Source organism: Epinephelus lanceolatus, chromosome 3, assembly GCF_041903045.1.
Source record: "Epinephelus lanceolatus isolate andai-2023 chromosome 3, ASM4190304v1, whole genome shotgun sequence".
Lineage (NCBI taxonomy): Eukaryota > Metazoa > Chordata > Actinopteri > Perciformes > Serranidae > Epinephelus > Epinephelus lanceolatus.
In genome coordinates, this window is record NC_135736.1 from 20,951,221 (window position 1) to 20,972,776 (window position 21,556).

Here is a 21,556-nt window from a genome sequence, read left to right on the forward strand (position 1 = left end):
GTTGAACTGCCTTGGTCTTATGAACAGCAGAAAAAGTAACACATTTTTACAATATCACAAAAAATTATTTGATGATGTGAAATTAACTGTTTTGTTGTTGTTGTTGTTGTTGTTGTTGTTTTTTATCATCTTATCATTCTTACTTTATCTATTATTTGTTCATCTTTCATTGCAATTTGTTTCAGCTCTCATGTATTGTTCGTTCTATACATGACGTGTTTTAGTACATTGTTTAAGTGAATACAGTTTTAAAAACAATACATGCCCCAATGTGGCGCTGGCATCAATCACATGACTCATCCTCAGTTCTATCGTCCTTAATTTCATCCAGACCTCTGCTGGAAAAAAAGTTTGCTGCCCCTCAGAGTTTTTCCTAGGAAAAGGAGCTTGTAACTTGTATGGTCAATGAATTAATTTCCCTATTAAAAAGCTATTTGACTAAGAAAGTAATGACGTCACCACCCTGCTACTGTGAATACACTTAAATTCTAAACGTCGCTACTTGAAGTGATGCTTCACTTCACTGCCGTTATCTGCCGTGCCTTCATGTGTAACGCTCTGCAGTGTCAGCATCATAACTCTTTGGCACTGCAATTAATTAACAACCTACATTAATATCAATGCTGAAAGAAAGACAGACCTACAGGAAACAACACAGTCAGTGTTACATCCGTTACAACACTGCAACAGCCGCCTTCAGGTTTTCCTATCTTCTGCTGTAGCTTTCATCATTGCATTTGACAAAATGTAAAACAGCTGAACAACATTGGGGCCAAAGAGCCAAAATTATCCTTTGATAAGCATCAAAAACCAAAATGACTTACTGTGTCCACAGATACCACCAATGTACATAAAGGGACACCTATTATTTGACTTTCAGGAAGTTGGCAAAAACTAAGAGCGCAGCTGCAGAGGTGACTAAGATTGTGAGGAAATACTGACAGTGACATGAGTCTGATTCTCTTCAAGAGTACCCACAAACAATGGAGGAAGTATTCAGATCATGTACTTCAGAGAAAGTACTCACACTACAAAAATACTCCACTACAAGTAAAAGTCATGCATTTAAATTTTATGTAAGTAAAAGTATATCAGTATTATCAAAAGTGAAAGTACTGATTATTCAGTAAAATATTCCCTGTCATAATATTTTTGTTTTATTGTGTTTTGCTTTGTAGTCAAATTACTCAAGCTTAAATCATGTTTATTATGTGCATATGTCGATATCTGGAAGTTGTTAGTACAATTGTTTTAGTTGTTACCTGTAAGGTAAGCTGGTTTACAACTACAAGAGTCTGGGTTAAATGTAGCAACATGGAAAAATAATAACCTACCCCAAGCAACACATTAAGTTATTTGAGTGTTGAATGAAAAGTTTTCAGTGTCTTTAGTTACAACTCTCTGGGACTATGGGTTGAATTTTAACATTTCACTCCTTATGTTTTGACCAAAGCATGCATTTTCTATATGTGCTACAGAGGTTTCAGCTACTGTATCACAGTTTGAACGCACACTCAAAGATACAGAGAGAAACGTCAAAAATGTTACAACCATCCCCGGTTTCCCCTACTTTACCTCAATTTGGTATTTAAGTACAGTTCTTCAGTTAATGTATTTAGTTACATCACACAACTGTGTAAGTCCAATATTGTCTCCCCTTTTAGTTCTGTTTTTGTACCTCCAGAGTGAAAAGTGAATGTTCATTGGCTTGTTGTTAGTATGTCTCCTGGGAGTGTACTGTGAGTTTATCAGAGCTTTTCACCATATACATGACACTAATGAGCACACACAACAATTTATTCTTGCAAAAAAAAAAAAAAAAAGAATCTTAACACCCCCTAGCTGTTGCTGGAGCTTTTAACCACACCTCAATGTCGTCCTCAGTGGATGGAGTTTGCTCAGTTGTCAACACATGAACTAAATGTGGAACTTCTTGTCCTTGTTTCTGAGGTAAAAAATAAAATGCACTTTGTCTTTCATCACCAAAACAAAGGAAATGATCATAGACTTTCGGCGTGGTGATGTAGTTCACCCTCCTCTGCTTATCTATGGTCAAAAGGTGGAGCGAGGAAGTAATTTTAAATTCCTAGGAACAACCCTATGTGACAACTTAAAGTGGGAAGTTAACACCAGCAACATTATTAGTCGGGCCCACCAGAGGCTTCACTCACTGCGTCAGTTAAGGACGATTGGGGTCTCCAGGGATGGGAAACTCAGCTTCTATAGAGTGACAGTTGAGTGTGTTCTCACATTTTCAGTGACGATGTGGTGTGGAAACACAACTGAGCACAACAAGACACAGCTAGAAAGAGTGGTATGCACGGCATCAAAGATTGTAGGCTGTGACCTTCCTTCTGTGGCCTCCTTATATGCCACACGCATTAAGCAAAAGGGGGAGAAGGTGATGGGAGATCCCTCACACCCTGCTTCCTCTGTTTTTTAAGCTTCTGCCTTCTGGCAGGAGACTCCAGAGTATTAGGTGTAGGACATCTCATTTTAGAAATAGCATGGCACCAGCTGCTCCATCAGTAGAGATTCTCTGAGCAGTTGGAAGACCCAAAGCAGACGAGGAGGTTACAAGAGAATAAGAGACTTTCTCCTGTGCTGCTGCTCCCTCTGGGAAATAAAGACCAAGAAACGGATAATCAATAAAAGACACAAATTAGCTAATATTAAACATCGTCTATGAACTCATTGATTTGCTGTACCTGTGTAGGTTTTCTGTAACCTCTCTGCAGCGTTGTTGTTGTTGCTCATCTTCTTCAGAATCTCAACAGTGATGCTCACAGCCAAATGTTCACTGTAGCTCTCGATCATCCTGCTCACAGTGTCCCACCGGGATGCCTTCTCAAGACGGGAAACAGGAATTGGTTTGCAGCTGTCCAAGATGTCCATTGAGAGAAACCATTTAAGCTTTTTAAAGTCATCTTGGCGCAGCTCTTCCAGAGTCTGAAGGAGCAGCTGTGGAACCAGCATGTCTGCTCACTGAACGAGAAGAGGAGGAATTAATTTCCAGATTAGCCTTCAGTGTTAAAAGAATAATTGCACGACACACCAGTTATGTTTGCTGATGCTTCTTCTTATTACACAATCCCCTTTACACTGCAAATTTACCCGCTATGGGAATAACAAATAATTATCTTATTAAAAAAGACCATCTATAGGAGCTCTTAAAATAACTAACATTACCATCGTCATTTATTGCTGTAGGTATCTACTTGATGTATAGGAAGGGCCAATGTAGGCATAAAATATAATAAAAATATATTATAGGTTGTATAATACAGAAGCTTAAATATATTTTTCCACCACACTCACTGTGGCATACAGTGTCAGCTTGTTGATATCACTTATTTTATTATTATGAATGTAAACTGATGAAAATGGGTAATCAATCAATATAGATTTGTTATAATCAGTGCTGACTCGTGTCCTTTTGTGGACATGCCGATGAAACATTGATTCATTTATTTTTTTCAGTGTAGAATAACAATGAAATTTTGGTCTGATTTAAGTTTTCATGCTTTCAATATTACGATTATCACTCGCTGTTTTACTCTAAATGATATAATCTGTTACCATGATGATATGAGCTATGAGATATGATAAACAAGTTTCTGACTTACGTTAACTTCTTTATTTTATCAGGGAAATTCTTTATTCATAAACAGAAGTTCTTAGGTTCACAACCCTCTTTCCATCTTTTTTTAATTTAATTTAACTCAGTGTTGAACTACCTTGGTCTTATGAACAACAGAAATGTAACACATTTTTACAATATCACAAAAAAATATTTGATGATGTGAAATTAACTGTTTTTTGTTGTTGTTTGTCATCTTCTTACTTTATTATTTGTTCATCTTTCATTGCAATTTGTTTCAGCTCTCATGTAGCCTCTTGTAAGTTTTATGATGCTTTTGTACATTTTATTGTTGAATACAGTTAAAAAAAAAAAACAAAAACAAAACATGCCCCGATGTGGCGCTGGCATCAGTTGCATGACTCATCCCCACTTCTATTGTCCTTAATTTCATCCAGACCCGCTGGAAAAAAGTTTGCTGCACTCCAGAGTTTTTCTTGGGAAAAGGAGCTTGTAACTTGTATGGACGCCACTGCACCACTTGGTCAATTACAATGCTATGCATGCTATTTGACTCAGACAGTAATGACGTCACCACCACGCTACCTAGAAATACAGTTTAATTCTTAATGTCACTACTAAGTGACAACACTACTGTTATCTGCCGTGCCTTCATGTGTAACATAAATTAACAACCTCCATTAATATCAGTGCTGAAAGAAAGACAGACCTACAGTAAACACAACACAGTCAGTGTTACATCCGTTACAACACAGCAACAGCAACCTTCAGGTTTTCCTATCTTCTGCTGTAGCTTTCCTCATTTCATCTGACAAAATGTGAAACAACCAACAGGCTGAACATCGGGGCCAAAGAGCCAGAATGATCCTTTGATTAAGCACCAAAAACCAAAATGACTTACCATGACTACAGATACCACAGAGAGACAATGTACAAGTAGAGGTGCCTATTATTTGACTTTCAGGAAGTTGGCAAAATTTTTAGTGCGCCACTGCAGAGATGACTACTGATGTAGTCGTGGAGACTGACAATAACATCAGCCTGATTCTCTTCAAGGGCACCCATAAACAGTGGAGAAGGAGATTCTGTACTTAAAGGGATAGTGCACCCAAAAATGAAAATTCAGCCATTATCTACTCACCCTCATGTCGAGGGAGGCTCTGGTGAAGTTTTAGAGTCCTCACATCCCTTGCGGAAATCCAAGGGGAGAATGGGTAGCAGCACAACTCCACCTAATGCAGGCTGGGCGCCCCAGATTAAAACGTCCAAAAACACATAATTGAAACCACAAAATATCTCCATACTGCTCATCTGTGGTGATCCAAGTGTCCTGAAGCCCTAACATAAAAAGTTGTTTGGAGAAACATCATTTGAACTCTGTTTTTAGCCTCATTGTAGCCTGTAGCTCTAATTGCCTCTCTGTGCACTGCGCTCATGTGTGCGCGTTTGCACGAGACCGTGAGACATGGGCACTGCCTTCATATGTGTTCACATGCTTTCACTGGTCGTGTGCGTGGTGCACAGAGAGGCAATTAGAGCTACAAGCTACAATCACTACGGACGAGCAGTATGGAGATATTTTGTGGTTTCTTTATGTATTTTTGGCCTAACCCTCAGCCAGCCGCAGAGTCGAGCACTGGAAACCTGGTGGTGTAGTTGTTTCAAATGCAAAGCAATGCCAATGGATGAGGAAAGTCTTTGCTGCTCAGACTGGGAATTGGCGATGCCTGCACTTGAGAATCTGGACATCAGTACTGACGAGACTGCTGCTCTTCAGAGACCGTGCATCACTGATCACCCTGAGCGCGCACACGTGAGCGCAGTGCACAGAGAAGCAGTTAGAGCTACAGGCTACAATGAGGCTAAAAACAGAGTTCATATGATGTTTTTTGAAACAACTTTTTATGTCGGGGCTTCAGGACACTTGGATCACTACGGATGAGCATGTTGGAGATATTTTGTGGTTTCAATTTTGTGTTCTTGGATGTTAGTCTGGGGCGCCGTCAGCCATTATGTGTGCTAGCCGCTCCCCCCACCGCTCCCCGCAAGGGATGTGAGGACTCTAAAACTTCACCAGAGCCTTCCTCAGCATGAGGGTGAGTAATGGCTGAATTTTCATTTTTGGGTGCACTATCCCTTTAATATACTGTTAAGTATGTGTGGCTGTCCTATGAGAGCCATAAAGACTTTATTTAGCTTAAGAAGTAGAAGAAGCAGGACCAGAGCTTTCCAGGGATACCACACACATCATTGTGCTGTCATCCCATCATGCTATAAATCCAGATCAATTGTCTACAAAATAAAAACCTGACGAATGTCTTTACAATCCATTATACAGATCTTGTTATCAGTCACTTCATATAGTGAGGAATATCGTATCTTACCACGTCTTAGGCTTGCGTGTGTTTCTCCCTGTCTATCCACATTTGTAGTCCGGCTTTCAATATGCAAATATCTCCATATTGTCCAGTTGACACTCCATCAAACTTTGTATGACAAGACCAGCGCACTCCACCTTTGCGCACCCAGACAACTGCAGCCTAATTATTAGTCTTGCTCACCAGACCTTAGGTCTGGCTGGGCCGGCTCTCACTTTAAGATTGGAGAAAAAAAAACCGCCCAGGCTGCTTGTATTTCTTTCAACCAATCACAATCGTTCTGGGCGGTGCCACAGTAACGGTGTGCTTGCAAAAATATTGCCGGGGGAAACAGGTTTTGGTGTAACACGCCCACAAAAATATCACCTACAGGACGCGAACCATGGCAGAAAAATGGCTACATCCCCGCAAGATCAAACACCACAAAAGTTAGTAAAGGACGTGTTGAAAACTGCAACCGGAGGTGGTAGGGCGGGACTTCAGCGGGTGGCTCATTCCACCCAATGAGAGGCTGATCTATGCAGCGAACTTCCGCCCACTCAGACTACCTAATTATGCATGCTGACAGGGCAGTAGTCACTATATACATTGAGGGGGACACGTGCCCCCCCACCAATGTCCCCCCAATATATAACTGAAACTGAAAAACAAATATTATCTTGGAGGACATCACTGCACTTGGTTGACTATTTTTCTATTCTCTTAGATGTAAATATTGCATGTTTCTTTCAGATAAAACACATTTTTGACTTGTGAATGAGTCAATGGAATTTCTTGCAATAATGAAAAAATACTGGCAATCATGTCTGCCTGGCACAAACCACATGTTTTGGACAGCTGTGAAGTGACAGAATGTCCCAGAATCATGGTTCTTATATTGCCAGATTCCAGAGAGTCTCCCCTCTTCATATATGGCAGAATATGTCTACTTCCAACTTGCTATGGTGAGATACATGTAAAATATGTAAGAATTTAGGCACACAGATTTGTTTTTTTCATTGATATAAAAATTAATATAAAATACAGGCACATAGAAGGACATGGAATGATGGCAAATCTGGATAGCCCACATTGTCCTGAAAAAATAACAAGATATAGCATGTGTATGTAGCCTTTATAATGAGATATGAGCTTAAAAGTAAAGGCAGTCGGGGTGTCTGTGGCTTAGTGGTAGAGCAGGCGCCCCATGTACAAGGCTGTGGCCGCAGCGGCCTGGGTTCGAGTCCAGCCTGTGGCCCTTTGCTGCATGTCATCCCCTCTCTCTCTCCCCTTTCACACTTAACTGTCCTGTCCATTAAAGACAAAAAATGCCCAAAAAAAATCTTAAAAAAAAAAAAGCAAAAGCAGTAAAAATACCCCAAAAAGGCCTAGGGCCCAAAGGTCTAATGCTCCACTTTATCAGAAACAAATTCAAACTCATCAGATTCGGAGTTAAGTGGTTTTGGCTCAGACGGTATGGAAAAACTGTAAACTGAAAAGTAACTACAGCTGTCGGACAAGTCTGTTTGCCTTTTAGATCTAGCCCAGTAGAAGTAGAAGTATAAAGCTGCATGAAATGTAAACACTCATGAAAGTACATGTAGCCTACTAGGTGAGCTTGAGTAAATGTATCCCCCCAATTTTTTCCCCCTAAAAAACATAATTCAATAAATTTTATAACGAATGAGCTTAAAATATATAACAAAACAATATAACAAAAACAAAAGTCTATGAAATAACAGAAAGTAGGAATGTACAATTGTTTTATTGTTATAATTGTATTGATTTATTTATTTTTACAAAATAATAGAGAAGAGAATATCACATGCTAGGGCGGCACAGTGGTGGGGTGGTTAGCACTGTCGCCTCACAGCAAGAGGGTTCCCAGTTCGATCCCGGGTGTGGGAGCCTTTCTGTGCGGAGTTTGCATGTTCTCCCCGTGTCAGCGTGGGTTCTCTCCGGGCACTCTGGCTTCCTCCCACAGTCCAAAGACATGCAGATTGGGGACTAGGTTAATTGACTTCTAAATTGTCCATAGGTGTGAATGTGAGCGTGAGTGTTTGTCTGTCTCTGTGTGTCAGCCCTGCGATAGTCTGGCGACCTGTCCAGGGTGTACTCTGCCTCTTGCCTGATGTCAGCTGGGATAGGCTCCAGCCCCCCCGCGACCCTCAAGAGGATGAAGCGGTTAGAAGATGAATGAATGAATGAATATCACATGCTACACTTCAGTTTTAATACAGTGGTGCTGTATAAAAGTTTATGGAGCTCATCGACCTCAAACTTCCAACATCACAAAATAAAAGTAGCAAATTAAACCAAAACTATCTGCATGGTTACATACAACCAGAAAACAAACAAAATATTTTGCCAAAAACAAAACAAAACAAAAAAAAGGTCAACTTCCTAGCTTTTATCAGATCTTTACATCACATCTCACTATCACCCTCAGTAGATGAAGTCCGCTCAGATAACAGTTCATGTAAACCCTTCATTCTTGTCCTTGTCTCTGAGGTCAAAATGAAGCTGCACTCTCAAAATATGTCGTTTGTAATATGGGTGTATTGGCCCTTTAATAGAGATGGTAGCCACTTTATAACAATGATAAAGACCTTATTTACACTATTAAAACAAATGTATAATATACTTTGAATGGGAAAAAAATACATGGTGGTCCTGAGAGCTCAAAGCACTGAAACTTAAAAAGCATCTTAATAAATGCTTCATGTAGCAAAGGTGACAATAGAATTTGTTTCCGGGGGACACTAAAAAGTGACGAACATAGATGGGACACTCTTGCTACCATTGTTTGTGACTCATGAAGTTATTGAAGTTGACCATCCATAAGTGGTACTGGAAAACTAGCTAAAATGTAAGTTTTTATGAGTTTGTGTGTTCTGCTGTCTTCATCACTTTTTGAGAGACGATGGCTGCTTCACCTTTCGGTGAACCATTTCATATTGCGATTCATATGATACTGCACTTAATTAAAAGAAACAACAATCAATATATGATACAAGAAATTTAGTTTAAATTTCTGAGAACACTGTCTTTCAGTTTTGTAGACTGACCCTTCTCCTGTCCTTGGATTACTTTTTATAGCACCTGAAGCCTAATCAATTCTTTCAGCTTCAAACCTCCTTATGGTCCACAATTGACCTATGGCTAAGTCCCGCCCTCAAATGCGATGAGCCAATCACAGTGCGTATAGCCATTCCCATACACTCTGACATTCTCTGCCTGGATGTCCATTGAAATGCATTACAGAAAATCAGTTTTGTTCAGTTTTATGAGCTTTTGAGAGAGGATATTTTGAGAGCTTTTCTGAGATTTGAAGTTTAAAAATGGTCAAACGGTGTGCATGGGGTACATGCAACTCCGACACAAGGTATCCTGAGAGGCTGGGTGACGAGGTGTATTTTTTACCCTTTCCTAAACCACGTCTTAATGAGAAAAGTGTCTCCTTTGGATAAAGTTGTGTGGTAACGTTAGACCACAACATCAACTCAACGTGAATAAGATTAACAAGGATGTCTACATCTGTTCTAAGGTAAGTCAACATTGTGTTTAAGGCAACATATTGTCACTTTGCTGGAAAGAAACATAAAGTTATCTTTAACATCTCTAGCTAACGTTAGCTAAAGTTAGCCTAACGTTAGCTCCTAGCTGCGTTGTTCATCATGTCACCTTGTTTGCTGGGAGTTCATTAGCCTATTTTGTTCTAGTTTTGTACTTTGGTGATCGTACATCATTGTTAGCTGTTGTCCAAAGGGCTCTAGTTAAGCTAATGTTAACTTCTGGAGCTTAGCTTCATTAATTTTTCTGTAATAATCGCAGAGATAACAAAGGTTGGCAAACATTATGCTGAATGATTCAGTGTATATACTGTAGCACCAAACTAACGGAGAGACACTCTTGGTAAAGATGGTAAAAAGGCCGTTATCCTTTTCTCATACTCTGAGCCAAAAACCTTAACTTAAGTGGCACTTTAACTTGTTGTCTTTGATGGCGATGGCAACGAGATGCGGTTCACAAGCGTAACTTACACTGTGACCTATAAATTTTGGCTTGTAATTTAAGCTTTTCATCGACCTTCTCAACAATAAAATGATGAATATATTCCTCCAATGCGTAGTTTAGGCCCTTTTGGTTACTTCTCAGTGACATCTGATCGTTATGTCCCCAAAAATCATCAGTTGCCTCCTGCGAAATGCCGTGTACTGTGACACCTGCCATAGCGCCGGTCACTGAATGTTGATAGTTTGTCCAAGTGAGTGGAGGGGGGCGTGGCTTAGCCTTAGGTCAATTGAGGACAGCACAGTCAACCCCCCAGTAATAGTCAGCATGGGTGAAAAATGGTGAAGTGTTGGGGCCGTTGGAGGGCTTATCTAACTGATCAAATACCAGAATCCAAATCAGAATCCGAATCAATCAGAATCAGAATCAGAATCAGAATATGAATATGAATATGAATACGAATCTGTTTTATTGCCTATTGGGTTTTTAAATCCAAGGTATTTGCATTCGTTTGTGCTCAGTGATACATGATGGCCAATGTCTCTGATAATCATACTACGTAAACTGTCAACAACTTCCCCAATACCATCTTCATCATCACCGCCAACATTACCGCCAACATTACCACTGATGATCAGACTACCATCAGTGGCATCAGTACCCCAAATATTACCTCTGACATTACCAGAGACAATCACTCTACGATTACCCCAAACATTACCGCGGACATTACCACTGATAACCAAAACAGATTTACAGCCAACAATAGGGCCAACATTTCCGCGGATATTACCATTAATAATCACTTTACCATTTCTGCCAATAATATCACTGACATCTCCGGCAATATCACCGACAATATTACCACTGATAATCACATCACTGTTTATGACAGCAACACGGCCAATATCATCCTCAACATTTTCGCAAGCATTATTACTGATAACCACGCTACCATCACCGTTAACAGTGTAAACAACATTTCCGAACACATGACCAATGAAATTCATGCTATCAATACTGCCAACATTCCTGCCACCAATGCAGCCAGCATTTTTGAGAGCATTACCACTGACAGTCATGCTAGCATTACTGGAAACAATACTGCCAACATTTTTGTGAACATTACCACTGACAGTCATGCTAGCATTACCGGAAACAATACTGCCAACATTTCTGTGAACATTACCACTGACAGCCATGCTATCATTACTGCTAACGGTACTGCCAGCATTCCTGCAAACATTACCACTGATATTCATGCTGTCATTAGTGGCATTTGAAGCCCTAGGAGTGATGGCACCAGCTGCTCCATCAGTAGAAATTTTCTGATCAGTTGGAAGATCCAAAGCAGACGAGGAGGAGGAGGTTACATCTGCATGAGAGACTTTCTCCTGAGCTGCTGCTCCCTCTAGGAAAATAAAGATTAGGACACAGACAATCAGTAAGAGACACAATTTAGCAGCATCTACAAACTCATTGACGAACTGTACCTGCGTATGTTTTCTCTAACTCCTCTGCAGCGCTGTTGTGCTCCATCTTCTTCAGGATCGCAACGGTCAAGCTCACAGCCTTTTCTTCACCGTAGCTGTCTATCATCTTACTCACAGTGTCACGACAGTGTGAGCTCACCAGATGGCACAGGGGAACTCGTTTACAGTTTTTCAAGTTATTGAGAGCAAGATACCACTTGAATCTTTTCAAGTCATGTCTACTCAGGTCCTCCAGAGTCTTCAAGAGCAGTTGTGACACCAGCATCTTTAATCACTGAAGAGGCAGGAGAGGGGGAATTAGTTAGGAGCGAGCTTCAGTTTCACTGTCTCGCAAAACCACGTCTCTAAGAAGTCAACCTTACGTGAGTAAAACAGTTTTGTTTTCAGCTTTGTGATGACACATTTATCAGATAATCCAGTGGGTTTTTAAATGGGTTATTGAGCATTAGAAAGAGCATATTCTCAACCCTTAACGTATGCCGGACCACAGGTATCATGTAAATAGTTATAAAAAAAATCTGAAAAAGTGATATCTGTTTGAACAATAAAATGGAATTAATAAAATATTTCACAAAAACAATACACATTTCAATTAGGCATTTACAGGAACAATTACTTTTTACACTTGATTTTCCTTTTTTGTCTCTTTTCTAATTTGACCTATTTTTACTGAGTCTGTAAAAACAGTCGTTCTTGCTATTGGCCATTTCAATATCAGTTAATAAAATATCAATGGGATTATTTATTCATTTGTAAAATATTGTATGAAATCCAGCATTCCATTGAGATATCATTTAAGCGAATGCTCAGTGACTATTTATGACAGATGTGGTCCTCCATATTTAAGGAAGACTTAATATAGTTTTTCTTGAAAATAAATAAATAAAAATCAATTAATTTGGCTGAATTTGAAGATTTGAGAGATTTAAATATTTTACATTTGTCAAGAATTCTTAATGTCAAATATAGAGATAAATAGAGGCATGTAGATCGACCCAATATCCTACAGGAACACAGCTGTCTCAAGCCTTGATGCCATTCCAGATATCAGGCAGGTACATGTCTGGATCTGCTCAACAGTTACCATTAAAATTACTGCAGAATTTATATTTACATCATTGAAAACTTACCTGAAGTTTGTCGGCTCAACTGTCCAAAATGTCTCACGAACGTCCCAACAATCAAAGAAAGCAGACTCTTACTGAAGCGCACCTTAAACCTAATCGATACTCTCAGCTTTAGACTTCCTTATGGTCTGACGGGAAGATTGACGACAGCACAGTCAAACCCTGGTAGGAGTCAGCATGGGCATAAACCTGTTTAATTGTCAAGTTAGGGTTAAAAATTAACCAACAGAGCAAAGGTGGGAGAGAGAGATTTTATTGCCTCTTCAGATAAACCACAAGTCTTTGTTGATATGGTAAACGACAACAGACGTGGTGAAATTAGCATTTAGAGTTGTGCTTGTGCCCACCTGATGGAGTCCAATATTCTCTCTTCAGTAGCTCTAACAACTAAAAACAGATGCCGAAACTCTCTGTAGAGCTGAGAAAAACAGTTACTGCTAGTGACATCATTCACATACACAGAATAGGTAATAAAAATCATACACATCTCCCTACTCTCAGTGACGAATTATTCTATTTATTACTGACAGGAACAAAAGCTAAAGACAGATGACAAATAAACACCTTAGCTAACAAATAGTAACAATTAATGACAAACAATAAAAGTATGCAAATTTTGTCTTCCTCTTGTTTTTGTACTGTGCCCTCTTCACATAGACTCCTCTCCACCATTTCCCTTATGTCCCTTATTTTTTTGGATGCCAAAAGATCCACCACTGCCTCCTCTATTGCCTTGCAGCACTTCTAATGGCCTTATCCCATGTGAAACATCCAGTCAGATCCAAGGAGTTTCTAACACATCTATCACTTATGTCAGTCACGCCTTATTAACTGCAGCCAAGAAGTACATGGTTAGTTTTAGGCAACAAAAGCACATGGTAAGGTTTAGGCAACAAAAGCACATGGTTAGGTTTAGGCAACAAAAGCACATGGTTAGTTTTAGGCAACAAAAGCACATGGTTAGGTTTAGGCAACAAAAGCACATGGTTAGTTTTAGGCAACAAAAGCACATGGTTAGGTTTAGGCAACAAAAGAACGTGGGGTTAGGGTTAGGGTTAACTGAAGCAGCCCAGTAGTGTATCATACCACTGCACAAGGTGGCTTTTCGCATCGTTGCCTGATGACAAATCACTGACACAGGCAGTATTCGACTTCGGAAAGAGAACGGGCTGTTCTGAAAACATTTGAGGCAAGAAATTGGTAAATCAGAAAGAGTTAGAGACTCCTCAACTCTGATTAGGGTTAGGAGGGGCATGATTTTGTTAACAGACTATCTGTCTTGTGTACTTCTTTCAGAATATAGTGACTGTTTCAGCAAATATGACAAAAAGTTTTTTTCATAGACGTTATCAACTGTAGCCTTCAGGAGATATATGAAATGAAAAAATATGGACATACATGGTTTAAACTAGACAGCAATGTAGCAATGTGGTGGATGTGAGAAACACTGAAATATCAACAACAGCTCTCATTGTATTGACCATGCTGGATTTTCTGTGACAACATATCATCTTTGTGTAAACCCCCCCCCCCCACACACACACACACACACACAACGCATACTCATTCTTGCCCTCTGTGCAGCAGCACTACACTGCATTATTCTTGACCCTCCCTTCCTTCCTGTCTTGATTTACTAACAGAGAACGCCCATGGTGGGTTTTAGAGGCCAAGCAAAGGAATCGCCTGATCATCAGCTTCAGTGCAGCTTCAGACACACACAAGAAGAACACACATGCTAAAAAAAAAAGCATACACACCCACACTCCCATAAAAACCTGATGTACCCAGTGTGTTTTCTCAGAAGTCTCAAGCTGTGCCTCTGCCAGCATCACACAGCCAGTCACTGGTGTTTGAGAGAGACGTCATATCAGCAGCCAATATTTTGTGTCAGGGAACCTGATGAAGGATGAGTGCATCTGGACGACCAATCTCACTTCTGCTGTTTTGCCTGTTCGGCTCAGGTGAGTGAAGTGACAACTGAATGCTTGATGTGGAAACAGTCAGATGATAAACACTTGTAATTTAAAAATAGTAAAGCTTTTCTGGGGTTGTAATCCCTCACAGTAAATTACGCTGGAGGATGTACTTGTGACCACTCGTCACAGGTTGTGACGAGTGGTCACAGTGATCAATAATTACTTCTTTAATTGTGTAATTTTAGACATTTTTCGAAGACTGATGAGATAAAACTCTTTTTAGGAGAAAAAAACAGACTCAAGCAAGGAGATTAGCAAAGTCGTGGGATCTGTGAGCAGAGTAGCTTACAGGTATGCTGTAGCATTGGTAGAGCCCTCTCAGGTAAATTTATGTTTTTGTAAATAAAACTGACTTCACATGAAAAAGAGCTTTAAAAATTGCTGAGCGGTAAGGTATTTTCTTCTGGAATCATCTGCAATTACCTCGTGATCTCTCAGATTTATTGTAGAAACACTGAGGGGACCTACTTGGGAACCACAGGCAGAAACATAACAAAGGGAAACACTACTAAGCACTATGAGGACATTTCATCTGTTATACATGTACAGTATGTGTGTGTCATGATGAATGTGCAAAGTAACTAAGTACACTTACTGTACTTAAGTATGATTTTGAGGTGTTGTACCTGAGCATTTCTATTTTATGTCACTTTATATTTCTAATCGTCTAGTTTCCAGAGGGACATATTGTAATTTTTACTACTGTACATTCGTCTGACAGCTATAGTTTCTAGTTACTTTTCATATTCAAAGAAATTGATACAAAATATACCATCTCATGAAACTGACTCCATAGCTAACAAATAAAAATTTGACCTCATAAAGTAGATTAAACATTACAGCATCAAAATGCTGTGATGATGCATCAATAATAATAAGGGGGGGTTGGCTGACACACACACCAGAGAGCTACTGTGAGTGAGATCATCTGATAGGCAGCAGAACAACCTCAGGATTCAGTGGAACAATGGTCATAGAAAAGAAGAGCGAGTTCTTTGACTTGGGCAGGGTGTCCTTCCTTCCTCAGAGGAACACACTGGGTGTATTCAGTGTGCTACGAAACAATGGTTCACAACAGATCAGCTAAAAAGAGTATTATTTCACGAGATGGCAAAATTCAATTGACCCCTGTCTGTATTATGTAAAGACAGGGGGAAATGACTCATGGGTTCATTTGGCTCACAGCACCAACACAAACAAATGAAGAGATACAGCATTTCTTTTCTGCGATTGGAATTGACACTGCAGATATGTAAGCATAATACAATTGTGAATTTTTGTATTTTAGGGTTTATTCTGTATTCAGTGTTTATACTTTAAGATAAGAGAGAATTGTTATGACATGTTATGTGTTTTTCTTTTTTTTTTTCTTTTTGATTGGGAGGGAGCCCTCAGGATATGTTTATTAATACGTCGACAAATTCAAGTGATTTATTGTGTCTTTCTTCCCTTCCTACCCTCTGACCACCCCTGTGACCTCAGCTACCTCATCCCCTGTTTCCATTTACACACCTGCTCCACCTCTTCCATCGCAAATTTCACCTCCCTCTCCCTCTCAAACAATCCTCCCATCTCATCAGTCTCCTTCTCTCAGTACCCCACCCTTCATCAGCAACTCTGGTGAATCAACAGAGGAAGTCCACTGCCCCTTGACGATGTCACCCTCCACTCTGGTGGTCAGGTATGTCAAAAATAGCTGGTGGTTATTTTTCGGGTGGTGCGGTGGCTCAGTGATTAAAGGGTCCGCTCAATCAAATTCCAAATAACATTTCCTCATGTGTCTTTCCTTTTCTTCATTTCAAAAGAATCTTTGGAGTGGAGATTGACCCTTGTGTACAGACATGAGATACAGTGTTTGCACCAAAGTGCTCTTGTGTATTGGGTAACACTGGGCAAAGGGTGATTTAAACATGCCACTCTGAGAGCACTGGACTGTCTATTGATAAGCTTAGGTATCTGGTTCACCTTTTCCCTCTGTCCCTTTATACCAACAAGCTTCTACTCTGACAGTAATCTGCACTTGTTTAGCAGCTGATGCCTTTAAATTATCGAAAAAAGGAGGGAAGTCGTGCAGTGCAGAAGAATGAGAGGAATTTTATCAATTTATGTGCAGATGCAGGCACTAAAAGTCAAGTAAACACACACAAAAAGGCCTTCCCTCTTCGTTTCTATGTGACATGTTTGAGAAGCGTACTTCTTTCATGTTTCTGTGCCAATGACTGACAACTAATTGTGTGTAAACTCTCCTGTCACAGGTATGAAGATCCAGTTTCAGCGAACTGCTCTGTATCGACGATTCAGCGATTTTCCGCTCTTGGTTGGGAAGTCTCACTGGTAGGGGAATACTGTCTAATATATAACTTGAACACCCTGAGACTCCCTTATCTCCCGTACCTATCAGTGTCCCACTTGGGAACAAGACTCTAAGATACTTTAACTCCTCCTCATTTGTTGCAGCAACTCACTCCTAATGGGAGAAATCTGCCATTTTTTAGCAGAGTGCAATGACTTCAGACTTAGAGGACTTAGAGGTGTTGACTCTCATCTGCACCACTTCAGACTGACCCAAACTGTCCCAATGCAAACTGGGCGGTAATGGCTTAATGAAGCCAGCAGAGCTACATCATCTGAAACTAGTAGAGATGTTATTCTGAGGTCAACATAACAGACACTCTGAACCTCTCAGCTGCACCTTGAGTTCTGTCTATGAATGTCACAAACAGAATCAGAGAGAAGCCCAACCCCACAGAGGATGTGCTGGACTTTTTGTTCAGACACAGCGTTCCTTCTGGTTATACAAGGACAGAATGGCACATAAAAACAGCCACTGCACCCCATGTTTCTGTGACATTTCCCATGAGACATCCAGGGTGGCATGGTTGTAAGCCTTCTCCACAAAGCACATGTAGGCTGCAGGATTCCTAAACATGTAAAGAACTGGTCCACTGTTCCACAACCAGAATGAAATCTGCACCATTCCTCCTGAATTTAAGGCCCCTTTCACACATGCACTGCAAACCTGAAATTATCTGGACATTACCCAGGGGAGCTGCATGTCAGAACCCAACTGTCCAAATCATTTGGATCAGGTACTAAACAGACTTTATCTTGCCAGCTCTCTAGTATGAAGTTTGTGTAGTGTCTGACTATGCCCATGGGTGAATCAAGCAGGTAATTGTCCAGAGAATTCACAGTGAGCTAGTGGTTGTGTTGATGACATTTGATTAACATCCAAAGGTGGAGAAAAAGGGTAATTTCTAACTGGAGAGATGGCAAGATTCTGCGACTTCTATTGGTAAGGCCCGGCGCCAAAATCGTCGACAGATTAAAGAAATGGCAAGAGACCATGTTTAAGAACAAATTACAATCTGGCTATGGGATTATGGTGTAGTCCACGTCATGTCCTGCCTCCTGCACGCTATACCCAGATGCCACCCCTTGCCTAAACCAAACGGAGTATGTCCAGTAGGTGAGAACTCTTCTGACACAGACAAAATAGGAACCACCACCTCTGTCTGCCAGCCCACAAAAACTGTCACTGTCACAAATGTTTATTCCATTGTCCAACAATATCCACACTCTAAGTCAGAAGGTCTTCTGCCCTGCTGAGAACAGGCTGGAGGAGAACTTGCCTTCTCTTCCTGGATTGTTTGCCAGAATCTCTTTCAGGATTTTGCTTTCATGCTCACAGATGGTGCAGTCTGTCTGGCCTCCTGATACCTCAGTGCTGTTTAAGAAGTCTCCTGGGCTGGCCAAGCTCAAAATAATCCCTTCTCCAGCTAAAAGGTGCCCAACAAGTTGATGTAGTTAGTTACCTCTAAAATGGAGGCTTTGATTGTGGCCAAGGTCCTGGACTCTGCAAGGGTACAGAAAAAAGGTCCGCTGGAGGCAGGAGGATGTGGACAGGGACCTCAGCCAGATGTTTCTAGTTCACCCTCACTATATGTTTCGATTTACAGAGTCTTTGTGGCAGCCTCCCCGCCACTTGATCCAACGCACCACCACATGGTGATCAGCTGACAGTTCCTCTCTTCACCAAAGTGTTCTAGACCCTATGGTGCAGATTTTAGGAATAACCTCGTCTGTTGTAGACAATTAATGACTAACACAGAAGTCCAATAAAAGTGCAGCATTCAAACTCAGTTCAGGCAGACCGTTTCTCACAGTCATGCCCTTCAGGTTTTCCCATCATTGTCCATGACCATTTAAATGCGTTACTGGAACAGCAGTAAATCAGTCCATGGGGAGTTGGCTTGGGAACCGGAAGGTTGGCAGTTTAAGTCCCCGCAGGGACCGAGTACGACGTGTGGACTGGTAGCTGGAGAGGTGCCGATTCACCTCCTAGGCACTCCTGAGGTGCCCTTAAGCAAGGCACAGAACCCCTAACTGCTTGGGGCATTGTGCTGTGGCGACCCATCGTTCGTGCATCTCTCCACATTGGATGCATGCATGTTAAATATACAAAACTGCAGCAAAACTATGTAGTATGAAGGTGGTGTGCTCTTCTAGACCACACCCAGAGACTCCAAGAAGGCTCGATACTCTGAACACAAACTTGGCACATAGGCACGGACAGTGTCAACAAAAACGGAACATTATAAGCTTCACAAATTTAGGATTTACTGCAGGATTACTGTTAGTGATACATATATGATAATATTATATTAATCTTAATTTGTGATCTGCGACCTTTTGTAACTCTAGGAACCTCCTGATGTCACTATGGATCGTTTTCTGGTCTGGAGTGTGGACAGGATGACGGAGTGGAGCATCAAGCCTCAGTGCTATGCACTGTCTGAACTGGGAGGGCAGTGCCACATTGATCTCCCTCTAACAGTCTACAGTGAGTTCATATTTCTGTCTGTCTGACATGTTAGAACATCTTTTTCTGTGTGGTTTATCCAATGATCTGTCTCCACAGAGCCTCCAGACAATGTGTCCATCAGCTTTGATAATCACACTGGGCCAATGTTTGAGGGTCACCAGTACACTCTGCAGTGTACAGTGGAGGAAGTCGCTCCTATTGAAAACCTCACTGTGACTTTTTATAAAGGACAAACAACACTGGGTCAACTTCATTCTGAAAACATCACAGAGAAGAAACCAGTGACTGAGACCTTCACTTTAGACATCACCCCCAGTAAAGAAGATGATGGGGTCATGTACTGGTGTGAAGCAAAGCTGGAACTGGGACCTGAAGGACCACAGCTCCCTCCAGTGGTGATGTCACAAAGTATCACTGCCAGTGTTCTCTGTGAGTCAAACTGCTAACATTTTTAGTATGTTTAAGGTGTATAGTTTTTACCAGTAAGAATTTTTATTTACAACCTCTCTCCCTCTCTCTTGAGTGTCTTAACATCTTTCCTGATTAAAAAAAACATGTACACCCCATGTCTTTCCCTCCTCTTCCTCACTTTGACTTCTCTTTCCTCTCAGTTGGTCCACAGCTGGTTTGTGCTACAAAGCTGCAGGTGAGAGAGGGAGAGAGCCTCAGCTGTGAGGTGAAAGGAAACCCCCAACCGTTGGTCACCTGGTTCAGAGATGGGCAGGTGGTTGCCCTGCCCACTCACTCAAGCAAACAACATGCTGGCAAATACATAGTCTCTGCACAAGGACCACTGGGACATACAAACTTTACAGTGGAGGTAGAGGTCCTTCCCAACAGTGGTAGGTTTATGTTTTTGGCATTATTATAAAATGAATGTCATTGCATTTCCGCACTGAATTTCAAACAAATAGAAATCAGTCCAACCATGAGACCTGCAAACCACAGACTTTTTATATGAGGAGTTCTAACTAAAAATGTTTAAACCTGTCGTCCTTTCCAAATTTCTGATATTGCTTTGTTCTCTCATTACAGCAAAAAAAAAAAAAAAAAAAAAAAAAAAAAATCTGAGGTAAAAGGAATCCTGTATTGGTTGATTTAATGTATCTCTTTCTCTTCCTAGGAACTACACACAGCTGTAATAGACATTTCCTGTTGGCCATCTTACTTATTCAGATGATCAGCTGGCTGTAAAACCTACTCAAAGAACCCAACACGATGCGTGTTTCTTCTTCCCATGCTGTCTGGATGAACGGCTCCTGCTGTGCTTTGTCAGGAGAAAAAACTTGTTTTGTCTCTCTTTTGTTTAAATTGATCACTTTCGCATTAGTGTCTGATTGTACAGTGTCAGCACTCCAAAAAACAGTGGGGTTTCACTAGCAGCAAATATGGTTCTCTTTTAGAGAGCTTCTGCCCAGGTACATTTTCTTACAGTGTGTTATTAAGCTGGTTTGTGTAATATGCAAAAAAAAAGCTAACTTTCATATCTTCAAGACTGAAAGCTGCTCTAGAAATAAATTCATAGTCTTGTAAATTGTAATAATCAACAGCGATATAGGTCTGTGACTGTGGTTTGCTTTCTTCCATGCCTGTTTCTTTACAGAGGATGTTTATTAACTGTCTAACTCTTTGCCAAAAAGTGTTTCGAGGTCTTTCGAGGTCCATCCTGTGTACATGTGCTCACGTGTCTGTAATATGAAGAGCTACCAAAGTGTGGTGTCTACACTTTTAACATTGCAAAGCACCGCGTCTTCTTTCACTGAGGTTACAACCAGTCTGCTGTGCATTAAAATGCTGAACTATCTTGTATCCAACAGCAGTACTGTATTGCTTTAGATTTGAACTGCCTTGCTCATTCAGTAACAAAGTATGGTCAAAATGAAAGTAAATGCAGGTGAATCACTGATGTGAGGCCAAACCAGGCGACAACCTGAAAAATAAAGCCAACACAGATGTGCCAAAAGTGCAGTTCATCGAAAGGACACTTGAGGCTGGCTCCAGATGTGTCAATCCAAACAGACCCCCATGTTAAAATGCCCAACTTTACACCATCAATTAACATGTTTACAGCCTGGTATACAAAAACGGCTCTGGTCTCTACAGCTAATTTCACTGCTCAGAAGGAGAACTTTTATATAACTCATCCCTTTACATTTGGCT

At 40.7% G+C, this 21,556-nt stretch overlaps 2 protein-coding genes across 5 annotated transcripts; one reads left to right on the forward strand and one right to left on the reverse strand.

Annotated features, from left to right (window-relative positions):
• Window positions 1–7,707: 7,707 nt before the first annotated feature.
• Window positions 7,708–12,727, reverse strand: LOC117255809 (uncharacterized). Of its 2 annotated transcripts, XM_033625005.2 has the most exons (3): window positions 12,596–12,727; window positions 11,466–11,739; window positions 7,708–11,383 (listed from the first exon to the last, which is right to left on the reverse strand). In XM_033625005.2, exons 2-3 carry the CDS (start codon window positions 11,728–11,730, stop codon window positions 10,383–10,385), a joined length of 1,266 nt encoding a protein of 421 aa, XP_033480896.2. In that variant the 5' UTR covers window positions 11,731–11,739; window positions 12,596–12,727; the 3' UTR covers window positions 7,708–10,382. The 2 variants fall into 2 exon arrangements, with proteins under 2 accessions (XP_033480896.2, XP_033480897.2); XM_033625006.2 differs by lacking the exon at window positions 12,596–12,727 and having other exon boundaries at window positions 11,466–11,821.
• On the forward strand, window positions 11,701–21,202 carry LOC117255810 (intercellular adhesion molecule 2-like). 3 transcript variants are annotated; one of them, XM_078166124.1, is made up of 8 exons: window positions 11,701–11,827; window positions 14,236–14,556; window positions 16,152–16,252; window positions 16,827–16,905; window positions 19,276–19,414; window positions 19,493–19,825; window positions 20,008–20,238; window positions 20,520–21,202. In XM_078166124.1, exons 3-8 carry the CDS (start codon window positions 16,227–16,229, stop codon window positions 20,588–20,590), a joined length of 879 nt encoding a protein of 292 aa, XP_078022250.1. In that variant the 5' UTR covers window positions 11,701–11,827; window positions 14,236–14,556; window positions 16,152–16,226; the 3' UTR covers window positions 20,591–21,202. The 3 variants fall into 3 exon arrangements, with proteins under 3 accessions (XP_078022250.1, XP_078022249.1, XP_078022248.1); XM_078166123.1 differs by lacking the exon at window positions 11,701–11,827 and having other exon boundaries at window positions 14,416–14,556; window positions 16,166–16,252; XM_078166122.1 differs by lacking the exon at window positions 11,701–11,827 and having other exon boundaries at window positions 14,417–14,551; window positions 16,049–16,252.
• The last annotated feature ends 354 nt before the right edge of the window (window positions 21,203–21,556 follow it).

Coding starts and splice junctions, on each gene's coding strand:
- LOC117255810 (XM_078166122.1), top strand. CDS start 14,502: ATGAGTGCATCTGGACGACCAATCTCACTTCTGCTGTTTTGCCTGTTC. Junction 16,253..16,826: donor CCCTCCACTCTGGTGGTCAG/GTATGTCAAAAA, acceptor CTCCTGTCACAG/GTATGAAGATCCAGTTTCAG. Junction 19,826..20,007: donor TATCACTGCCAGTGTTCTCT/GTGAGTCAAACT, acceptor CTTTCCTCTCAG/TTGGTCCACAGCTGGTTTGT.
- LOC117255809 (XM_033625005.2), bottom strand. CDS start 11,730: ATGCTGGTGTCACAACTGCTCTTGAAGACTCTGGAGGACCTGAGTAGA. Junction 11,384..11,465: donor GTTAGAGAAAACATACGCAG/GTACAGTTCGTC, acceptor TTATTTTCCTAG/AGGGAGCAGCAGCTCAGGAG.